Source organism: Myotis daubentonii, chromosome 10 (assembly GCF_963259705.1).
Source record: "Myotis daubentonii chromosome 10, mMyoDau2.1, whole genome shotgun sequence".
Classification (NCBI taxonomy): domain Eukaryota; kingdom Metazoa; phylum Chordata; class Mammalia; order Chiroptera; family Vespertilionidae; genus Myotis; species Myotis daubentonii.
This window is the reverse complement of record NC_081849.1, coordinates 2687104-2711165: the sequence shown is the minus strand read 5'-3', so window position 1 is coordinate 2711165 and position 24062 is coordinate 2687104. Positions and strand designations below refer to the sequence as shown.

At 47.9% G+C, this 24062-nt stretch overlaps 1 protein-coding gene across 6 annotated transcripts in view; it reads right to left on the bottom strand.

The window, feature by feature from the left end:
* NCAPG2 (non-SMC condensin II complex subunit G2) overlaps positions 1-24062 on the bottom strand; it is a 60401-nt gene that overhangs the window by 11050 nt on the left and 25289 nt on the right. For 3 of the 6 annotated variants that reach the window (XM_059711303.1, XM_059711304.1, XM_059711305.1), the window contains exons 12-25: positions 23644-23769; positions 21435-21614; positions 20408-20560; positions 18781-19003; positions 18515-18618; positions 14086-14259; positions 12431-12501; positions 11191-11344; positions 10916-11089; positions 10104-10220; positions 9876-10016; positions 9344-9443; positions 4036-4223; positions 2291-2431 (exon numbers count right to left, since the gene is read on the bottom strand). In XM_059711303.1, coding sequence (XP_059567286.1) covers positions 2291-2431; positions 4036-4223; positions 9344-9443; positions 9876-10016; positions 10104-10220; positions 10916-11089; positions 11191-11344; positions 12431-12501; positions 14086-14259; positions 18515-18618; positions 18781-19003; positions 20408-20560; positions 21435-21614; positions 23644-23769 — 2046 coding nt within the window. The remainder of the gene's footprint in view (positions 1-2290; positions 2432-4035; positions 4224-9343; positions 9444-9875; positions 10017-10103; positions 10221-10915; positions 11090-11190; positions 11345-12430; positions 12502-14085; positions 14260-18514; positions 18619-18780; positions 19004-20407; positions 20561-21434; positions 21615-23643; positions 23770-24062) is intronic. The other 3 variants (XM_059711306.1, XM_059711307.1, XM_059711308.1) reach the window with 3 other exon arrangements.

The following is a 24062-nucleotide window of genomic DNA, read 5'->3' as shown; positions in this document are numbered from 1 at the left end:
TGTATGACTTCCTTTCAAGTTTTAAGGAGGGCCTTAAATTCTATTAATGTTTTAAAATTTAGTTAACTTTTTTAAAATTCATGATCTTATAATACAAGATTACATGCCATATGTCTACATTCATATACAATGGTGTTGCCTATCAGATCCCACCTTCTGTGGCTGAGAAAACCTATCTTCTCAAGTCCCTGTTCGTGCCCTTCCTCAACACCACCAAATCCACCCGGAAAAACAGCACTTTTTGTTTTGAGTTAAATTATCACCCTGATTATGTCAATCTCTCAGCACACAGGCTAATTACATAAAACAGCCTATTGCAAGAGTAGAAACGAATCATCCTGTGTCCAGGCTGCTGCCAGAGCTTGCATTTCCTGTGCTTAGAAAAGTCAGGGGCACCTGTGCACTACTCCAACCGTGTCCAGGAGTCCGGCACCTGGTCACCACCAGCCATGACTTTGGCCTCATCAGCAGAAAGGAATCTTAAGAAATGTATCAGCTTGCCCTGACCGGTGGTTCAGTTGTTAGAGCATCGGCCCAGACACTGAAGGATCTTGGGTTCAATTCCCGGTCAAGGGCATGTACTGGGTTGCAGGTTTGCTCCCTGCCCCTTAGTCAGGGTACATGCAGGAGGCAACCAGTCAATATCTCTTTTACATCAATGTTCTCATTCTCTCTCTCTCTCTCCTCTCTCTCCCTCCCTCCCCTTCCCAAAGGAATACCTTGGTTATAATCAAGAAAGACAACATCCTACCTACGCGGTCCAAGAGCTGGAGAAGCAAACCCCCCACTAAAGTGTGAGCTCTTAAAAATACTTATCCTGCCCTAACCGGTTTGGCTCAGTGGATAGAGCGTCGGCCTGCGGACTCAAAGGTCCCAGGTTCGATTCTGGTCAAGGGCATGTACCTTGGTTGCGGGTACATCCCCAGTAGGGGGTGTGCAGGAGGCAGCTGATCGATGTTTCTCTCTCATTGATGTTTCTAACTCTCTATCCCTCTCCCTTCCTCTCTGTAAAAAAATCAATAAAATATATTTTAAAAAAAAAATACTTATCCTATCTAATAATAGACAAACATGGTAATTGACCGTACCTTCGCTATGCCTCCCATTGGCTAATCAGTGCAATATACAAATTAACCCAACCAAGATGGCGGCCGGCAGCCACGCAGCTGAAGCGAGCAGGAGGCTTGCTTGCTTCAGTGATGGAGGAAGCCAAGGATCCCCACCTGCCGCGGCCCGGCTCTAAGCTCCACTGAAAGCAACAAAGTTTCAATTATAGAAGCTAAACAAACCCCAGATACCTGCTTTCAGCCAGCCGTAGCCTCAGAGCTGGAGTGAGCAGGAGCTGGCTCTCAGCTCCAGTGACGGCAGCAAAGTTTCAATTGTAGAAGGTAAATAAATCCCAGAATAAAAAAGAAAAAGAAGAAAAAAAGGAGAGGCTGGGAGCTTCAGTCACTGGCCAACCTTAAAACGGCCCTCAGCCCCTCACCCAGACTGGCCAGGTACCCCAGTGGGGACCCCCACCCTAAAGGAGGTGCAGGCAGCCTGAAAACAGCCATCAGCCCCTCATCCAGGCTGGCTAGGCACCCCAGTGGTGACCCCCACCCTGAAGGGGGTGTGACCTGCTGCAAACAGCCACCAGCCCCTCACCCAGGCTGGCCAGGCACCCCAGCGGGACCCCCACCCTGATCCGGGACACCCTTCAGGGCAAACCAGCCGGCCCCCATCCATGCACCAGGCCTCTATCCTATATAATAAAGGGGTAATATGCAAACTGACCCTAACAGCAGAACGACTGGGAATGACTGATCACCATGACACACACTGACCACCAGGGGGCAGACGCTCAATGCAGGAGCTGCCCTCTGGTGGTCAGTGCATTCCCACATGGGGGAGCTCTGCTCAGCCACAAGCCATCAGTACAGCGGTGGTGGTGGGAGCCTCTCCTGCCTCCTCAGCAGCGCTAAGGATGTCCGACTGCAGCTTAGGTCTGCTCCTCGCTGGCAAGTGGACATCCCGCAAGGGTTGCCTGGCTGCCAGAGGGATGTCTGATTGCCAGCTTAGGCCCAATCCCCCGGGGAGCAGGCCTAAGCCAGCAGGTGGTCATCCCCCGAGGGGTCCCAGACTGCGAGAGGGCACAGGCCGGGCTGAGGCAACCCGCTCCCCAAGTGCACAAATTTTTGTGCACCTGGCTTCTAGTTAAAACATAAAATGTGCTGCTGGCAGAAAAGAAGAAAAGAGCACCTGGTATAGTCAACAAGAAACACAGAAGTCTCAGAACCATGGGCTTCACCTTTCGCAGCTGGTGACTTATTTCAACGACAGACGCCGCCATCAACGTGGAAAGCACGCCGCGGTGAACTGGTGTGCCCACATGCCAAGACTGCACTGTTGTTATAAACTCATGCAGAGGAGTCTGAACAGAGTGCAGGAGCTACGGAGAAAGCACATCGGCAGTTCGGTGATTAGAGAATAGGCCCTTCCAGGGGAGCCACCCTGTCCTCCCCCACCCTCCCACCTCAGTTTCAGCATGCCCACCCCGCCTGCCCTTTGTCCACCCGCCTCTCCTTCTGGCTGCTGACTCACATCGCTAAGTTCGCGACCAGAAGACGACAGACCAGGCAGAAGCCCACTTGCAATTAGCAATTATCTGCCTGCCATTGTTTGCCCCAAAGCAGAGAAAAACTTTTCTCCAAGAACAAAAGTATCAATAATATCGAAAGAGAAAAAAGAAAAGGTGGCCCTGGCTGGTTTGGCTCAGTGAATAGAGCGTCAGCCTGCGGACTGAAGGGTCCCGAGTTCGATTCTGGCCGGGGGCACATGCCTGGGTTGTGGACTTGATCCCCAGTAGGGGATGTGCAGGAGGCAGCCAATCAGTGATTCTCTCTCATCATTGATGTTTCTATCTTTCTGTCCCTCTCCCTTCCTCTCTGAAATCAACAAAGATATTAAAAAAAAAAAAAAGAAAAAGAAAGAAAAGGTGAAGAAACATCACTGACATTGAACGCAACATCAGCTATGTGCTCGGATGAAGCTGTGCAGCCATGGTAATGGGCTTGGTGAGAATGTGGAAAGTCTTACCACACATCACACTACACAGACAACCGACACTAGAACCAACTCATCAAAAACAGAAACCTTTCAATGTAACTGAAATAAAAACCAGGCTAGAGAAAATATCGCCACCAACCTTCAGTTACCTCTCTCAGCTGGGACCAGAACGAAACTGGAAGTTTTCAACATTTCATAAACGCCCTCCCACATAAACATTTTTTAAATCTTCATTAAAAAGTAGCTCAGTCTTGGCCAGTGGGCTCAGTGGGTAGAGTGCTGGCCCTCAGACCAAAGGGTCTCAGGTTTGACTCCCGGTCCTCAGTAGGGGTGCGTGCAGGAGGCAACCAATGTGCAGGTCTCTTAGGTAGATGTTTCTCTCTCCCCCGCTCCTTTCCATCTCTATCTAGAAATCAATGGAAAAATATCTCTGGTGAGGATTTAAAAAAAAAAAGTAGCTCATCCATGTTTTTAGCCGCTACTGTACTTAGAAAAACAAGGCGCTCTCCATGACAACAGGACTCTGGGACCAACGCAAACCTGGCTCTAGGCCACTCAGCACCCAATCAGCAAAGGGAGCTGCCGGCCCTGCCAGCTCGGGCCTCTCACAGCCGAAGGAGTATGAGCTGCAAGAGGGGGGAGCTAAGGTGGAATTTAGCATTTTACCAGGGAAAGTCTTATCATCTACAGGGAATGGCAGGTGAGCTCTCATTGCTGGCCTGTGCCCTCAACGCAGGAACACCTGTACCAAAGCTGACAGTCACACCTGGCTCACACCGCATGCCAGAGTGCGCCATGCTCATCTGTGATGGGTGGCAAGTACACCTAAGGTGGCAGCGAGCACTATTTCCTCCACCACGTGGCACCTAACCCAGCAGCCCAGTGACAGCAAGTGCTCACAGCCTGCAGGAGAGCAGATGCCCCTTCCCGCCAGCTCAGCAGGTCCACCTGATGTCTAACCACCCCACCCTGTGAAGACGTGAGTACCCGCAGGCCTTCTTCTGGTTTCTTCTTAAAACTCCAGGCCATACACTCCAACATTTTCTGAAAGACTTTCTGGACCATATCAAACAACGTTGCAACTTCTTCGTCCGAATCTGTTTTCTGCTTTAAGGAACTTTCAGTTACCTCTTTCAGAATGCCAAGAAGCAATGAAACATAAAAGAATCCCTTCACTAGAAAGAAAATTGGAAAAATCAGTTATCTAATCACATAATTTAGTTGAAAACATTACACATTCTTACTTAATACTTGTGCATTATGGTGACTTTAAAGAAGTTGTCCCTAGTAAGCCAATAGGTTAATCAGATTAATCTAAATTTCAATAGATGAAACTTGTTCCTTTAAAGATACCAGTAAGACCAATACCTTCAAGAACAGCATCGCTGACTCAGGCACCGAGAACCGTGCTCACTGCACACATGGGCAGGTGTGCCTTGGATACCTGGTTAGAGAATGTGTCTTATTTCTCCCCTAACAGTGACACCCAATCAGTACCAGGTCCACAGCACAAGTCTGAGACGATGGCTCACAAGCTTTCAAAATAGGACTGACGGCACACTCTCGCAGGCCAACTGTTAAATTTCTAACACCTGTAGTGTATTGGTTGTCTTTCTCTTTCGAATCACTTCACTGTGCAATGTTGATTTGGGAAAATGTTTTCCAAGTGTTCGCCTAATCCTGCAGCACACCCTAGAGATCTTGAATTTACCTCCATTTTAGATACTGTAAGCTCTACTTGAGACAGGCAAGAAGCTACTATCTGCCAAAGTAGGTATAAGAAACAATTGTGTTCAAGAAGTCTCTCTGGCACTACCAGAATCAACAAAGTTTCTAAAATCTTTGCAAATATAGTAGAAACTTTCAAGAAACTAACCTCTTTTATTTAAAAGGAGGCAAGGGCCCTAGCTGGTTTCGCTCAGTGGATAGAGCGTTGGCCTGCAGACCAAAGGGTCCCGGGTTCGATTCCGGTCAAAGGCACATACCTCGGTTGCAGGCTCCTCCCCGGCCCGGGCCCTGGTCAGGACTCATGCAGGAGGAAACCAGAGGATGTGTTTCTCTCACATTGATATTTTTTTCTTTCTCTCTCTTTCACTCTCTCTAAAATCAATGGGAGAATATCCTCGGGTGAGGGTTAAAAGATAAATAAAAGGAGGCAAGGGACACACTCTTTCCACGCCCGTCAGTCAGTCCAGGGAACAGACAGGAAGGGAGCACTGAGGCTCTCAAATGAAGTACAAACAGCTCAGAAGTGGCCGGTGTGCGAGATTACAGGGCCCTGAAAAGAGGAGGGTCTGTCCGTAGAGCCATTGCAGTCCTGGGCCGTAGGGGAACGGCCACACACTTAACTCATACCTTCAATTACTGACAAAAACCTGAAAAGTTACAAATTTAATTCAAAGTGATTTCATTATATTCAAGCAGTCTATGCCTTAGAACCAAATACACATAGACAGCAGTTCAGTAAATAGGACAAAGTCCTGGAGATAGCCAGAATTCACAGTGTGGGCGACAGAAGACACAGGACGCCCCTGCTGCCCTGCAGTGCACCACTCAGGCCACTGCTAGGCAGGGCGCATGAGCCTGACTGTGAGTTTGGTTACCAGCAGCCTAGAGCTCAGACACACCTGGTCCTCCTGGCACAGCCAGCTCCACACAGGGCCATGGTCGCCATCACTCCTGCCCTTCCCCTTCCATGTAAGACAATGCTGTGTGTTTGCTGTAACTTTTACTAGAAAGACAGCCTTCCTTCCCTTCCCGCTGCACTATTTTTGCAGGACTGTCATTTCTCCTGCTGCCCCACAGCCCGTCACTGTCACTGCCTAACTGCAGGAGGATGCAGGCTGTTGCAGAAACACACATGCTGTGTCACTGCAGAAGGCCCTGTGATTCTGAGCTTGGACTTCCACATCTGGGTGATGTGTGCTTTAGGACATCTCTTCTGGAAGACACACTGCTGCCTGCAGAAAGCCATGCTTAATTATTAGTAACTAGAGGTCCAGTGCACGAAATTCGTGCAGGGGGAGGGGGGATGTCCCTCGCCCAGCCTGCACCCTCTCCAATCTGGGCCCCCTCGGGGGACGTCCAACTGCCGGTTTAGGCCCGATCCCTGTGGGACTGCTGGCTCCTAACTGCTCGCCTGCCTGATTGCCCCTAACTGCTTCTGCCTGCCAACCTGATCACACCCTAACCGCTCCCCTGCCAGCCTGATTAACACCTAATTGCTCTCTTGCCAGCCTGATAGCTCCTAATTGCCCTCCCCTGCCAGTTCTGATCTTGCCCCCAACTGCCCTCTGCTGCCAGCCTGATCTCACCCCCAATTACCCTCCCCTGCCAGCCTGATCTCGCTCCCAACTGCCCTCCCCTGCTGGCCTGATGGCACCTAACTACCCTCCCCTGCCAGGCTGGTCACCCCCAACTGCCCTCCCCTGCAAGCCTGGTCCCCCCCCAACTGCCCTCCCCTGCCAGCCTGATGGCCCCCAACTGCCCTTCCCTGCAGGCCTGGTTCTGATTGGTCAGTTTGTATGCCAGTCAGCATCTCTGGGCCTATCAACAGGGCCTGATCAAAAAGGTGGGGCTGATCAGCAGCCCTGGTGAAGGCCTGGAGAGAAATGGAGGCACCGCTGCTGGAGAGAGGCAAGTGCTGATCAATAGCTGCCACAGAGGCTACGGATCAGTCCCAGCTTCTCTCTTCAGGCCTCTCTCCGGGCCTGATTCACAGCCCCTCAGCAGTCAGTGCTGGGTCACCATGCCTGCAGCCCCAGCAGTCAGAGCTGGGTCACCACAGCAACCCAGTGCTGACTGCAGGACTGACTTCCGGTTGGTCGAGCCTCCGGTCATGATGGTCCCAGGGATTTTATATATTAGGATATTTGGGTGACTGGTGTCTTTTTTTTAATGTTTGTTGTTGTTGCTGTTTTTTAAATTGATTTCAGAGAGAGGAAGGGAGAGGGAGAGAGGGATAGAAACTTCAGTGATGAGAATCATTGATCAGCTGCCTCCTGCATGCCCTGATATGGGGATTGAGCCCGCAACCCAGGCATGTGCCACAACAAGGAATTTTTGAACCGTGACCTCCTGCTTCATGGGTCAACACTCAACTGCAGAACCACACCGGCCAGGCGGGTGACTTTTTTTTAATTAAAATATTTCATTAATTCAGTGAACAGCTAAACTGCTCAGCACAGTGCCACTTGTGACAGGACTGCAGGAATGACCACAGAGCTGACTCTCCTCTGGGCAATCCTGATAAGTAAGAATCTTTGCTCAAGTACAAATACCATTTCTGTTGATCAGAAGTCACATCAGTAGCTCAGAGCAGCGATTTCCAACCTTTTGCATCCCCTGGCACATAAACTAATTACTAAAATTCTGCGGCACACCAAAAAATATTTTTTTGCCCATCAAAAATAAAAATAGGTATAATTTTTATTAATTCACACTAGATGTCTATTGTTGTGTTGGCTGTTTTTTTTTTTTTTTTTTTTAATTTGACAATCTAAGGGAAAAGAGGTCAGTGCCCCTGACTTAATAGTCATGTTCTAAAAATTATTTTGGTACACCATTTGAAAATCGCTAAATTAGGGCTCTGTTTGGGGAATACACACCTCTTCATGGTGAAACTGGCCACACTGGAGGATCTAAAGTTCTTTTTTAAAAAAAAATATAGAACTGACCTTTATTGAAACTTAAAAAGAACAAAGACAATTTGATAAGTGCCTTAATTATAATGTACCTACTATTTACCTGTAATTACTCTTTATACACAGCCTAAAATTCTTGTTAACGCCTCAGAAAAGTAAATTTTATGAATACTAAAAATAGATTCAGTGCTTTAAAATAATTCCCAAGTGAAAAAAAAGTTTGAAAAATGTAAAATTTTTTTTAGTGTTTCAATGATTAAGCATAAGATTAAAATGCTATTTTCACAATAGAAAATACGAGTTATAAAGGATTAAAAAAAGAAAAAAAAAACACCCAAACTTTAGAAGCAATAACATTTGGCCCTGGCCAGATGGCTCAGTTAGTTGGAGAGTCATCCTGTACACTACAGGTGGTGGGTTCGATTTCAGTCAGGGCACATACCAGGTTTCGGGTTCGATCCCATACTGGGTGCATGTGCAAGGCAGCCGATTAATGTCTCTTTCTCAGATCCATGTTTCTCTCTCTCTCTCTCAAATCAATAAAAGAAATTTTAAACTTAAAAGCAATAATACTTGTCCTACTTAATATTTAGTCTAAGTTTGGCTATTTTAAACACACAGTGTATACTCTGTCATTCAGGTTCATCTGAGGAAACATGCTTGGAACAGCAGAGTGGCCTTGCAGCTCGAGCATCAACCTCAGTGGCGGAGGCAGGGGACAAGGCCCTGCAGGACAGGGTCCGCAGCATGGGGTCAAGACTCATGCAGCTCATGTCGACTGAGTTTCAGACTCACTGAATCTAATTTTCAAAACACAATATTGAATTTGTTACATGATAATCTCATTTCTATGTTTCCAGCAATACTTAGGCTTAGAGAAACTGAGAAGCCAATTCCCAAGTTTCCACAGATCTCAGGAGGAAGCATGTGTAGCATCAGTGCACAGGGAGAAGTTCACAGCCAGTCCACACAGGACGTGGCTCCCCAGGCTGTGGGGTGGGGGTCACAGCCCAGTAGCACTCCCCTGAACCTGACTCTGACCACAGCCCCACTCCTCCCGCTATAAGGTGACGGGGCTGTGAGAATTCGGCCCTGGAACCCACAGCTGAACGACCCAGACCATCGCTAGGCCCAGGCCCAGGTGGCTGGCCCCTCGTTCATCCACTGAACACACTTCACTTAGTACTGAGTACATAGCCAGTGTGGGTATACGTTCCTAGGTGCACCAGTTCCTGGGGAAACGGCGACTTCCCAGTGGTCCTGGGGGGCATGAAACATCCGACTCACAGCCCCTGTGGCCGGGCAGGACGAGCTCTCTGTGACCTTGCCTTGGCGAGCAGGGAGGAGCAGATGGCCTGGCGGCCAGGCCAATGCCCAGCCACACACAGCAAAGCCACCCAACAATGGGCGAACCCAGCCAGGAGACTCCCCCAAGACCTCGTCAGAAACACTGAGTTACTGACGTCTGACGCTAAAAACACCTCTGAATTCCCTGGCTGCATCAGCCTGTAAATCCCTTTTTTGGTGTGAGCTCGCTCGTGTTCTGTATCTGTCTGTTTAAAGCCACAGCCCTGACCAGCAGTGAGGGTGGGGGAGGAGAGGGACGGGTTTTGATTAACTGTCCCAACCAGTCCTTTACGGAATGGCGGTACCTGTGTGCATGATCCTGAGACTCCAATGTAAAAGCTGTATCTGAAACTTGCCATCGCCAAGGCCGACCATCACCACATCTTTGCCCACAGTCAGGTAGGTCTGTAAGAGACAGATGTGCAGACGTGACTCACCAACAAAGTCCAGAGAAAGCAAAGAGGTAGCCCAGCCCACAAAGCTACCCACAGCGGATGGACTACCAGTTAGCACATACAGCAGGTATTTCCAAAGATGTTTCATAAAGGAACTGCCATAAAGATACATTAACTCTCATGTTTCCATAGGAAATCTAATTACATTTTATGTAATGCCATAAACATTAGTAAACACCTATCACATGTAATGTAATGCATAAAATTACATTAAAATTATGCAGCGTTTATGTTTTGAAAAGAATAAACTGTAGACATTCAAAGGCCAACGTAAGTATTGAGAGCAACACCGCCATCTCAAGTTACGGCTTGAAAGCAGGAAACGTAGTCCCGCGGCACCTGACAGCCCGGAAGGAGGACGGCCGGTGTGAAGCAGGCTAACCTGGATGACCTGCTGATAAATGAGCCGATGGCGTTTCAGATAGTCTTCCTCTTGATCGTGAATAAAAGACAAGACCTTGCTTTCTAACCAAAACCCGGTGTCTTCCAAAGCAGACAGGTAAGCTTTTCCTTCTGTGCAGAACTGTCCAACGACAAAAAGATAACTTAGTGACGGGGCGGCTTTGGCGAGGTGCTTCTTGTTCTGGCCCGGGGTGGAGACGGGACACACCTTGTGCTGAAGGTGGATGCTCAGCCGACAGTGCAGGCTGAAGGCTCGCAGGGCAGCTGTTTCACTGAAGTGCTCAGCTTTCCCACCAGGCGGCTGCAGAATTGATTCCAGATCCACCTGCAAAATAAAATGCCTGTGGCCATGTTCCCGCTGAGGACGCACGGCGAGGACGGTGGGAAGCACCTGACATAACTGCACCAGGAGAGGGAGCCTGAGCAGCAGAGGTGACTCTGCAACTCGGCAAAGCTGTCCAAGAAAAGCAGTCTTCCCTGCCTCTGCCCCTGCAGTCTCCACCAGGGGACAGGAACATCACTTGGAAGTTCTTGCTTCAGCCTGGTGGAGCCTTTGCCCCGGGGTGAATTCTGACCTGCCCTCTGTGAGGGGCAGAGATAGCCCTGTCAAGACAGACCAACCAACACAGAGAAAAAAGAGAAAAGCAGTTCCCTGGGCACATGGCTCTCCTCCGCGGGCAGGGTGGGACCTCAGGCTGGACTCCCCGACAGTGCACCTAACAGGAGCAGGGCCGTTTGACGGCAGCAACACAGAGGGAAGGGACGTCCCTCCAGCCTGTCATGGGGGCAGAGCCACTTGTCACTTGTGCCGGGGACAGTCCCCTACTTTTCCTGGAACCCACGGGCAGTCCCGCCTCCTAAGCCTGTCAGTCACCCACGCCTCATGTCCTTGTCTACACAGAGGGGGGACCAGACAGCTCCCCACTCCTTCTCAGCTGGGAAACTTCCCCATAAATACGAACATTCAGACCTGACTTTGTCACTAACTCTCACAGGTCTGTATCTATTCTATAAAGTTACCTTGGACATTGCAAGTGCTTTCAAAAGGTGGCTTAGTTTCTTCCGGGGCGCAGCGAGCAGGCACTCTCGGTTCTTCGGGTGGGTCAGCAAGTACTCTACGTAAACCAATGCCAGCTCAGGCTTCAAGGGGTGTGGGGCGTGGATTTGCACCTTCCGCTTAGATGCCGAGCTAGTCTGAGAAGGAGAGCAACAAACTGACACACTTGTCCCAGGAGAGTGTCCGCTCTGACAGTCACCCTCGCCAGCAGATCTAAAGAGATGGGATGTGAGCACACCTTTCCCTGGGGGGGCTCCTCTGGCAGCCAGTCGCAGACGAGTTCCAGAATGTGCCCCACGTGTCCCCAGGAGCAGAGACAGTCCAGCAGCGTGCAGTAGCTCCTCTCCGCAGCCCCCTCCTCTTGGTTTCTCAGTGTGGAAATCACACTGCAGCTGAACATATCACAGACACAAAATCAGACCAAACGCTTCCACAGCCATCTCCCGCTTGTCTAAAAGGCGAGGACAACCTTAACCGGTTTGGCTCACTGGATAGAGCATCGGCCTGCGGACTGAAGGGTCCCAGGTTTGAGTCCAGTCAAGGGCATGCACCTTGGTTGCAGGCACATCGCCAGTAGGGGGTGTGCAGGAGGCAGCTGATCGATGTTTCTCTCTCATCGATATTTCTAACTCTCTATCCCTCTCCCTTCCTCTCTGTAAAAAATCAATAAAATATATTTTAAAAAAAAAAAGGCGAGGGCAACTGGAAGCAGCTTTAGGAAGAGGAGCGTCAGTGCCGCCAGGTTCAGGGTCAAGTCCTCCCTGACATGCCACATAAACCCACCCTCCGTTTCCCTGTTATCTCCATCAGACTCCAGAGCAGATTCCAAATTTGGGGGTAAGAATGTTTGCTTAGCATCAAAATATTAATTGTATCATAAATATGAATAAAAACGAGTAATTTTTACTGAGCTAATAACCAACCAACACTACCAAATAAAAAATAAAACGTGAGACACAAAAACAGGCCCCTACGTCAGTCATTTAAATTTTGTAGTCACCACATTAAAAATAAAAAAGAGGAACAGGTAAAATTAATTTCAATAATGTATCCAATCTCCCCACAACATCATTTAAAGATATAACAAAGGAAACTACTGAAGAGACATTTATATCCTTCTCACACCGAGGTGCGGCGTCCACGTGGGTCTGCAGCACAGCACAGTGCCCGAGGCCATGCTCCCCACGTCGCAGCCACACTGGCCAACGCGTCACCGTGGACACAGCGCAGCGCTAGCGTCTCAGCATGTCGGCTTGACAAGTGCCCGACTCAGGCTCAGAGGCTCAGAGGCCTTAGCTCCGCGCAGTCACCACGGGGTCCTGGACAACGCGAGAGCCCCGGGAAGCTGCCCTGTTCCCTGCACAGCGAGCAGCAGCACCTGAGAAGTCACAGCTGATGGGGGGCAGCCTGCTGAGCGTCAGTGACAACAAGCACAGCGACGTGGGGCTCCCCCTGCACCGCTGCCCTGAGCGGAGTACCTGAAGGCAGACACGGAGGAAGGCGGCATGAAGGACATCAGCATGAAGAGAGGGATCTTGCAGCGGTCATCCTAAAAGCACAAAAAGGAAGACAAAGCGAAAGGGTATTTAAACCAGAACCACCATGTTCTGGAAGCTCCCCATTTAGCTTCCTATTTTCAAAGTGGCTCAGAAGGAACTACACAGGTAATTCTGGCCATGCGCAATGCAGGAACTTACACCTGCTGGAAAGCCTCATGTTTGACAACTATTTTCAAAGTGCACACAACACTTCGCTGCTCTGTAATGTATTCATTTTTTGCAGATATTTATTAAGCACCTACTGTGTACCAGGCAACAATCTAGAACCTGGGGCTATATCAGTAACCAGAATAACAAATTTTTTTGCTGTAAAAACATTGCTGATAAAAGGAAAAAAAAGTTATCTGCATATGCTTGGTATCTTGAACATAAAACTCAAGAGAATGAAACCAGAGAAAATTTTTAAATAAAATACCCAGAGTCTCTGTAGGAAGACGAGATAGTGTGATGGGAAATGTGGAAAAGAGTTTGCTGGAGCTGCCTCCCAACACCTAATCCCTCCCAATCAGACTCCGCCAGCTAATGGGAAAGGCGTGGGGAGAGCTGATGCGGCAAACACATCAGACTTCTGCAGCGCCTGCACCACCGAGCACTTAGACGCCACACAAAACGCCCTTGGCTCATTCCCTGCAGGTGGCCACGGGTCCTCTGAGCTCCTGCAGGTAGAGAAGCTCTCTTGCCGCCATCACTTGGAATAAAGGGAATTAACTGCCTCCTTGGGCTCCCAGGCACCCCAGCCACACTGCTGCCACCTCATCCAGGGTCCTCTGGGTGTCTGTGTTTATCTTCTGAGATTCTCGAGATAATGCTGGTGTCTCAGGACAGCAGAATTACTTGAACTTTTAAATGTGCTGGTAGCTTTGGCAGCCTAGGCTGCTGGCTTTCATGGACAGGACAGTTTGCCTTTCAGAGGCGTGTCAGTCACAGAAACAGCTCACAGATGAGCCAAGAGGACATTTTCCAAGAGAATGGGGTTCCCAAGACCTATGATCTTTCGTCACTCAGACCGTGCTCTCTTTATAATTGGGGATAATTTGCATTTTCAACTATTGATCTTATTTTCATTTGTTTTTGAATATGAACTCCCTTCAGAAGTAAATTAAAAAGTCAAGGAATGAGAAGGCTTCCTTCACCCAAACAGAAGTAATGACACCCCTGGCTCTCTGCCCCGATAACAGACACAACTCAAACACTTCCCATTTGCTTTTCGTGCGGCATCAAACGCTGGAAGCTGCCCACACAGCCTAAGTGCTACCGCACCTTCATGTTCACAAACTCCTCCTTCTCAATTCCCGGAAAAGCAAAGTGGATTCTAAAGGACTGCCACAGACCAGCAGAGACAGAAAAATCGAGTGCTTACCCTTGACATTCCCCTGAGTGCTGGGGACATGAAGCTGAAAGGCATGTGGCCTCCACCCCCAGAAGGCTAGTGGCCAACCCCCTTGCCAGGTAAGAACTGGCTGAGCCCCTCCTGCTACAGACGAGGCGCCATGGCGAAGCAGACGTGTCGAGCACTTCTGCTAATTCTGCTCCACTGTCACCTCAATACGCTTGCTTACAGGTGGCAATCTCACCTGAAACACTTTCAGGTACTCAGGGAGCACAGAGGCAAACTTGTCAATGGTGTAGAGCCTGGCCTCTTTGTTCTTCTCCATACTTCTGTGAATGCTTTTCCAGAGAATCACGATGATTTCTAGCAAACCTGCCATGGATGCAGCATCGCTGACTGACAGGGTTTTATCCAGAACCTAAGATGCAAATAATTTTACTGTGAAAGAATCAAATCATAACAACTACTGAGATCATAGCACTGTCTTTGAAAGCACCCTTAAGAATTCTAGAACGAAAGCAGAAATGTAAAGAATATCAAGTCTATTTTCATGTCTATTGAAAAAGAGTTTATTCTGTATTTGAGAATCTCTCCGAAGTAAATTGGTTTCTAAAAGCCCACCCAAGAAATAACTCATTCTACGTTAACCCTATATCCTTTCAATCAACAATTTACATGAATTATAAATCCTCAAAATGTATAACCTATTGTCATCACCTAGGGACATAACATACTAGTAAAAAGCATGCTTTTTCTTTTACTGTACCTTTTGATTTGTTAAAGGATGTCACTTCTCATCACAAACCTCGACGTGAACAGACTGTGCGTGTGGGGAGGTGTAAAACCTGATGACTCAACGCGATTCCACTAAAACTCAGGGACGGACTGCCCATTCTACAGGCTGGAAGGTGTGACGCCGACCCTGCTCCTCATGGGTTTCCTCAACTTGTTTTTATTTATTTATTTTTAAATTTTTTTTTAATAAATATATTTTATTGATTCTCCACAGAGAGGAAGGGAGAGAGATGGAGAGTCAGAAACATCGATGAGAGAGAAACATCGATCAGCTGCCTCCTGCACATCTCCCACCAGGGATGCGCCCGCAACCCAGGCACATGCCCTTGACCGGAATCGAACCTGGGACCCCTCAGTCCGCAGGCCGACGCTCCATCCACTGAGCCAAACCGGCTTCGGCCTCAACTTGTTTTTAAATTAATATACGCATTGACATTTCCCAACTTAGGCTGGCAGCAAGCCATAATGGCTGCTGTTTATCGTCTGAATGTGGGCCTGAACCACAAAGGCTCTAATAAATTCTCCCCTGCCATCGCCTCAAGCTGCACATATGCACCCCGGCAGACACACGGACCAAGTCCTGCGGTGGCTGCAGCAGACAGCTGGAGAACCTGCAGGCACAGGAGAGGCCACGGCGGACTCACTGCAGGTGCTGGTACTGCTGTGCTCTCTACTGAAGTATGACGGAAAGTAAGCTTGATGAATGAGGGTGCACAGAAAGGACAAAAGTTGTTTCTATATAGTGACATTTTTCAATGGGCACTTAATACTCTGAATGAGGTATGGCCAGTCACATTTAAAAAGCAATAAAACTACCAAAGCCTACTATGAGAACAATACAAATAACAAATTAACAAAACTTCATTCTGCATTTAATTCTGTTTTACTGCTCTGCAGCCTTATCACGGGTGCCTCACAGAAGCCATCACTTCTTACAAAAATACGCTAAATTCCCAAGTGAGATCTCATTACAGAGGAAGTTGCCCTGACTGGTTTGGCTCAGTGGATAGAGCGTCGGCCTTCGGACTGAAGGGTCCCGGGTTCGATTCCGGTCAAGGGCATGTACCTGGGTTGCAGGCACATCCCTAGTGGGGGGTGTAAGGGAGGCAGGTGATAGATGTTTCTCTCTCATCGATGTTTCTAACTCTCTATCCCTCTCCCTTCCTCTCTGTAAATCAATAAAATATATTTTTAAAAAAAGAGGAAGCCAACTTTGTATTTTAGCAGAAATAGCTTTGATTTTTCATAGACAGCAAAGAGGAAATGTTAAAAGCTTCAAAAACTTTTGCTTTCAGCCTTATATTTTTAGAATATGTATGTGACAAATTGTATTTCTTTTCTAGCATAGCTCACAATGGAACTACTTATTTCTAAACCCTTGTGTTTTCTGATGGTACAGAAAATGATCTAAAATATTACAAAATGCAAGCTCTCTCATTAACGTCTAAATTATTAATAATGAGCCTGGAGGATTCCTTCAATATTTAAAAAACGTAACAGTCTCAACTATTATTACCTCATAAAATACGCTTTTGCTCTTTTGCAAAACCATCCCCACCATCAGCACGAGTCTGAGGCTGGCCCAGAAGCCCTGGCACTCCGCAGCACACACCTGCTCATGCCCCTCACGGTGCCCACCTACACATGGCAGCCCCCGCCCTGCAGATGGGGTGCTCACTGTCCTGGCATCTTCAGCTAAGGTTTCTGAAGATTAGCAGCGATAGAATCACTTTCCTGAAGAACCCTGCCCACCCAATCCATCCATGGAGGGAAAAGCCCTAAAGAGAGGAACTCAAATCCCAACAGAACACAAAGCAGGGCCAGTTCTGAATGCTCTCAGCTGAGGGTTTCCCAAATCCAGGCTGAAAAGGCCTGTGAACTGATGCAGCTGCTCCTCAGGCCGGCTGTTCCGATGAGATGCAGCCCCACTGTCTCATGCCCTCTTCTTTCTCTGTCCCACATCTGCAGCCCCTGACTGGGGCAGGGACAAGGCTGGTGGGGATGTGCCACACAGGCCTGAGTCCAAGGGCACATGTGTGAGCAGTACTCTCCTTCTGACATGTAGCTGGACAGCCTGAGACCAAGGACTAAGCAAAGCCACACCGGAGCCCTGAGCAACCTGTCAGCCTGTATCAGAGGGGACACAGGGCAGGAGCGAGGCAAGACGGACTGGCGCCAGGGCTCGCCTCGGGCCAGCACACAGTTCCATGTTGCAGCAACAGTGTAAACTAGGCGAGTCTTCTAACCTAGATGAGCACCACAAAACTGCCCTAAGATTTTACTTTCAATGTCTGTGAGCACGCAAGTTTGGTTACAATCTTAAGACAGTGCCGACAAGTAGTGTGTCCAAGCCCTAAACATTCTCTTCTTATGCTCTGAAGAAATAGCAGCCAAACAATCTCTTTGATTAATTACTTAAAAAAAAATGGCCAAAACCGGTTTGGCTCAGTGGATAGAGCGTCGGCCTGCGGACTGAAAGGTCCTGGGTTCAATTCTGGTCAAGGGCATGTACCTGGGTTGTGGGCACATCCCCAGTAGGAGGTGTGCAGGAGGCAGCTGATCGATGTTTCTCTCCCATCGATGTTTCTGACTCCCTATCTCTCTCCTTTCTTCTCTGTAAAAAATCAATTAAAAAAAAAAAAAAATATATATATATATATATATATATATATATATAAATGTTTTAATTGCTTTTAGAGAGGGAGAGGGAGAGAGAGGGAAAAAGAAGAGAGGGAGGGATGGAGACATCTGTATGAGAGACATCAATCAGCTGGCTGCCTCCTGCATGCCTCATACCGGGGATCGAGCCCACGGCCAGGGCATGTGCCCACACAAGGAATCAAACCAGCAACCTTCTGGTGCACACAACAATGTCCAACCAACTGAGCCACACTGGTCAGGGTTAAATCACTTCTGATAAATTATTTAAGAGAATTCTAAATAAAACTGAGTCCTAGAAATTCGACCCCATAATGTTTTCAGTAGCATCTTACAGCAGAGGTTAAGAGCTCTGCCACCTAACTAAAATACAGTATGCATATGCCACCCCCAGACAGAAAAACCTACAGAGAAGCTTAAGGCGAGGAAAATCTAGGACGGGGTGTTACTAATAATAAATGTCCTCTGCATTAACTCCTACACAAATTCCACAATGAACTACAAAGGATGTACAACAATTCTTTCAAAAACATTATGATCCTCCAAAATAATTAGCTGAAATATCAATACTAAAAGAATAGACAAAATGTTCCTAAAGTTGGGGATTGGGAAGAATTCCCCCACTCCTGGACAAGTAATAAACTTATCTAAAACCAGATTAACTTAATATGTGTGCACAACAGAGTCTCTTTAAAATGATGAACCAGCAGCTTTCTATACTTTTTAGACAAAGAAACAATAAATTTGTGAAGAACTGACAGGACAAGGACACTTAGGCTTGGGTGCTAATTAGTGAGAAACATAAAAAAGTTAGGACTTGGGGGTAACTGGTAAAGGGGTAACATGGTTTGTTTATCAAGGCTTTTGGCCCTGGATTCCTAACTTTGGGATCTTGGGGGGTGGCCTGTGCTGGGCCCGGACACCCACATCACAGCCTATGGGAACGAGGGGTGACATGGTTTGTTTATCAAGGCTTTTGGCCCTGGATTCCTAACTCTGGCCACTGGGATCTTGGGGTGGCCTGTGCTGGGCCCGGACACCCACATCACAGCCCATGGGGACGAGGGGTAACACGGTTTGTTTATCAAGGCTTTTGGCCCTGGATTCCTAACTTTGCGATCTTGGGGGGTGGCCTGTGCTGGGCCCGGACACCCACATCACAGCCCATGGGGACGAGGGGTGACATGGCCCAGGGCTCGAGGCCCCCGTGTCCTACTTACACTCACGTTCTCCTTCTCCCTCTCCTCGTCCTCCTCCTGGTATTCTCGGACTGCCTTCCGGATGCAGGCATTTAAGCAATGGCGAATCACATGAATCAGCTTTGCTATAATGTTGAAGATAACCAATAGTTTGTTCACATGTTTCTTCAACAAAATTGCCTTTTAATAGTAAAATATAACCCCAAATAACTACAAGTGCCATCCAAGGGAAACCATTCAGCAATGCACTCAAGCAGAGCTTACGCCAGGCTCCTTGGCATGCATACCTATGTTGGTGCAGGCGGTGTGCTCGTGGGCGTGCTGGTAGAACCTCCTGGCAGCAGCATGGTTCATCTGCAGCAGCGTGACGCAGCGCTCACACCACACCTCCTCTGGGAGGTTCACGGGCAGGAAAGAGTTAAAGATGAGGCTCACCAGGCGCCGACACACAGGCCTGGAATCTGATTCCAGACGAACCAAAATGTGCTCCATGGGGCAGATCTTCCAAAACTGTGTGAAAGCACCAAGCGGGGACCTATCAATGTTCCTGTCACCTGAACATTTTAAGCAAAATTTCCAGAGCGTAATAAAAAAGAAGTTAGATGTTCCTCCAACACTGGGTGCGGGAGACCCGCGCCTGTGCCAGCACCACCTGCCGCAGACAGCGGCAGGCTGCCCACCATTCCACTGGGTGACAATCACCCATTCCTGTTAGCTGCTTCTCCACAGGCCCATCACCCTCTGACCTGGATTTTCAAGAACAAACCTTTCAGAGACCTCACCACTAAGCCACTCTCTGCCTTCCCTCTAAGAGCCAGCTAAGATCAAGACAAAAGCAGCACCTCATTAAGACAAAGCCCAGACTCCGGTCCCAGGCCTTCTTTCTGTCTTACTGGTCTTTCCCCTTCTCGTGGGGAGACTCACTAGTAAAGCAGAAACAACTGCCCTCTGTATTCCATCATCACCTCCAGAATCCTGTGCAAGCAGATTTACAGCTCAAACAACAGTCAGCCAAACACTTCCCTTTCAGACTCAGAATCTCCTTTTAACAGGCTGTTAGAACAAAGCCAATCAAAACTGCACCCCACTTTGTTGTTGAAACTGACATGCCGATTCTAAAATTGTCATGGACATGCAGAGGGCCCAAGCAGCAGAGGGCTCTGAAGGAGGAGGCTAGGGGTTCACACACCAGACTCAGGGCCCTCCGCCCCCAGGCCACTGTGGGGCCCCGGCCCAGCACGGACAGCAGGAAGGCTAGACAGACCACACCATCAACTGATTTGCAGCACAAGTACCAAGGGAGTGAGAATGGGGATGATGTAGGTATTCTTACTATGCAGGTCATACAAAATATACTATTTTTTAAAACATAAAAATATTCAGGCCAAAATCTGAAAAGCACAAATACACACCCTAAGCAGTGACAAGGCCTTCCCAGACCCCCATCCCAAGACACCCAATCCCTGCTCGCAGGCAGCTGTCACTAACGTCCTGACTCTCCCAGGGTGTTTTATTTGTATGAGCAAATACGGGCTGTAATGCTGTGTTCCCCATTTCAAACAGCTGGCTCCTACGCTTGCTTTTCCTCTTCTATCTTAGAGTTGTTTCTGTGTAGTTCACTCTTTCGCGGCCACACAGCATTATGTCACTGCAAGAGCGCACCCAGGGCTGTGCGGCGGACCCTGCACGGAAGGGCGTGTGAGCTCTTCCCCCAATGCTGTGGAAACAGCCTTTTTGAAAGTAAATTTCAGAGAACCATTGTGTGGAAGGAAAAACTCACAGATAACACCACACCATAATGACGACCCTTATAACTAACGTTTAGCCAAACGCTGAATTTTGTCTTTTTGTGGATGAAAACAAATGTACTTATTTACGTCATGTCTTAAATAGGAAAAACCCTATTTACCCCACCTTGGCAGCCCTTACGGCTTTAACTTTCAACAGCATTTCCACGAAAGCCACTCTCACTTTCTCCGAATTGTCGTGGAGACTGTATTTTAGTGCTGGCAAAAGCTGCTCTAATAATGGGTGGCTTAATTTGTTATCCAAAATTATCGGTAGACACTGCAAGAAAGGAGAAAGACAAGATTCAAATTAGAACATAAACTAAAAAGGTTCAGGTGAGAAAACATCTGGTTCCACTGGTGAAATAAGTAAACACACCTGTAGAAAATAACCCTTTCTTAAACGGTTTCATATTAACACACACTTTTAGTGAATTGGTATGGTTTCAAAGGCTGACCATTATTCCTCCACTGTTTCACCCAAACAAGATTAGAGTAGCTTTAAAATAATCTTCTGAGTTAAAGAAACACAGCACCACTGCTGGTCGAGCGGTGTCCAAAGCTTAGACCACAGAGTCCTTCATCCATGCCAACAGCCCTCACCTTCTCTGCACCTCCTGACTCCACCCTGCAGGACCCAAGCTCCTCAGATAGAGACCAAGTGACCTGCCCAAGCTCAGTCCAGGCACCGACTTGTCGGAAGACTGATACGCCCTGCCACCTTCTCTTTTCAGTTATTAGGAAAATGGGTTTCTTATTTTAAAAGACATCTATATTTTAAAGGTCATAGGTAAATATTTACAGATGAGATTATGCAATGTCTGGGATTTGCTCCAAAGGAATTCTAGGAGACAGTGGGCGGGACTACAGATGAAACGAGATGGAGATGTCCTAGTAACTACTGAGACTGCACGATGGAGGAAGGACAGTTTTGTAGATTCTTATGAAAAGTATATACCCCCCCCCCCCCCCTACACACACATTGAAGAAAGACCATTTCAAGTAGATAATTTGGTTGGTAAAACCTTACCTTGGACATACAAAAAAAAATGTCAATAGTGATATTATGATGTTTCTATTTTAGGATGTTTCCCTCTGTATTTTCTAACTACCCTACAATAAGTAAACATTGCTTATATAACCTAAAATCTCACCTTAAAGACAGAACAGCGCACATCGGCCGAGCTTGCGTCAAACGCCAGGTCTCCGGTCACCTTCTTCAGGAGGTCAATGAGAATTGTCGGGGGCAGCATCTCCCAGTATCTGGAAGTTATCTTACAAACACCAAGGATCCCTGCGGAGCGGACCATTGGATATGGGTCTTCTAAAAGGCTCTAGAAGTAGGAGGGAAAACAGCTTAAAAATCTTAAATCAGTTCCCTTTCTATCAACATCTGCTTTACACATAAGCACTTTGGACATTCACAACTCATCCAATGTTCCAAGTTACAGAACTACAGGTCATGCAGACCCACAATCTTTGGTCAAGTGTCATTTCCACAGCCGACGATTGCAGCCCTCATGGGGCCTGATTTGACAATCCCGCCCACAGGACGTGGCCGACGCAGGGCCTCCAAGGCTGCTCCGCTGCTGAGAGCACTGTCCTGAGCACCAGTCTATCAGACACTGCCTCTGCAAACCGCTCCCGAGCTCTCCAAGCGCTGAAATGCACTGAGCCCAAAATAAAGTCATTTTGCTTGCAATGACTCAATCCAGACAATGGTCCTATGTATCTGATGGAAATACACGAGAGCACCTGGAGAATCCAACACAACCAGCAAAACCCGCAAAACCATGACTCCTCAACTCTAAACTTAACTACCAATTCACAGGAAAGACAGAGGGCAGAGGAACACACCAATGACACTGTAGGGATGGGTTCTGTAAAACCAGGACTCTGGGGAACAAATGAATTAATTTGGCATCTTCAACAACAAAAAAATAGCCAGGAAAAAAAGAGAGAGCCCGGCTGGCATTGCTCAGTGGTTGAGCATCGACCTATGCACCAGGAGGTCATGGTTCACTTCCTGGTCAAGGGCACATGCCTGGGTTGCAGGCATACAGGAGGCAGCCGACCAATGATTCTCCCTCATCACTGATGTTTCTCTCTCTCTCCCTCCCTTCTTCTCTGAAATCAATAGAAATATATTTTTCTTAAAGAGAGAGGAGAGATTTCTGGAGAGGGACATCCTATTATAATTTCAGCTTTCTTTTAAATATATTTTTATTTATTTCAGAGAGGAAGGGAGGAGAGAAAGATAAATGATGAGCCCTGGCTCGTTTGGCTCAGTGGATAGAACGTCCGGGTTCAATTCCAGTCAAGGGCACATGCCCGGGTGGCAGGCTTGATCCCCAGTCGGGGGCGTGCAGGAGGCAGCTGATCAATGATTCTCTCTCATCACTGATGTTTCTAAAACATCTCCCTTCCTCTCTGAAATAAATAAAAAAACATATTTTAAAAAAAAGATCAATGAGAGAATCATTGATCAGCTACCTCCTGCATGCCTCACACTAGGAATCAAGCCCGAAACCTGGGCATGTGCCCTTGACTGGGACCCTTCAGTCTGCAGGCCACGGCTCTATCCACTGAGCCAACCCAGCTAGGGCTATAATTTCAACCTTCTGTCTGAGATTTTTCACAATTAGTCAGAAAACAAACAAAATTAAGTATTTCAGAGTGCCATGGGTAACCATCATTATCATGGCTTTTTTTTTTCTATTTCTGCCAATAATTTTCTTCTACTAACTAGGAAACTAACGTTTTTACTTGTGTTAGGAACCTGCGCGTGCGGAAGTGTGGAGGACTGAGCAGGGGCAGCACTTTCCAGCAAGGAGAGGAAGAGCCACAGCACCCAGGAAACAATGTCACACCTCACGTCCTAACGCCTCATTTGAAAACCCAGTCACCTGGAAAAACAACTGCCACAGGTACTACCTGTAGGTTTGCCTTAGACACACGACCCACAACTCCACAGTAGGCAGTATCCCCACCCACAATTCACAGGTGAAAAGACAGGAAAGTGTCACCCAAAGTTACACAGGTGGAGTCAAACCGGGGGGTGTTTTAACCCCTATGATATACTACTTCTCTGCTGGAGAGATAAGAATACACTTAAAACATTTAAAATTATATGAAGCAATAATTAAATGTCCCAAAGGAGATGAAGAGGAAGAGAAAAGGGCACTATGAACCCACAAAGTCACCGGGGAGAGAATGGATTTCCTTGAAGAATGTCAACATGTGGAAAGCTTGCCGTGGGGGGCCAGGCGGGCAGGGGAGGGACAGGCAGAGGCGGGGACAGCCGGGACGCACCCCAGGCCAGACAGCTGAAGGGATAAGGAGCTTGACTACACGAATACGTACATAGAGCTCTTCAAACTGTTTCTGAATTTCACTGTCCATTTCAATGGCATTGAAGTTTGGATCCCTAATAGGAAATGCTTCAACGAACAACAGGGCAGCATTTGAGCGAACTTCAGAGTTTCTGGCCTGGAATAATGAAGGAAGAGTGTGTCAGGCCCACAGAGAGGGCGGCGTTAGAAGGCGTCAGTGGAGAGTCTGAGTAAAGCTCCTGGCATCTCAGCGCAGACTGACTTACGAACTGAAGGCAATTGAAACAGACCGCACTGAGGCCTTCCTTAGGTCGGCCAAGCTCAGCTCAGCGCCGACAGATGGAAGACCGCTGCCTTGCTCAAAGCCCACCTTGCGTCACTAAGACACACTGACATCACGTCCCACGCCAACACGTCCCCGGTGCTGCAATCCTGTGACTGGAATGCTCC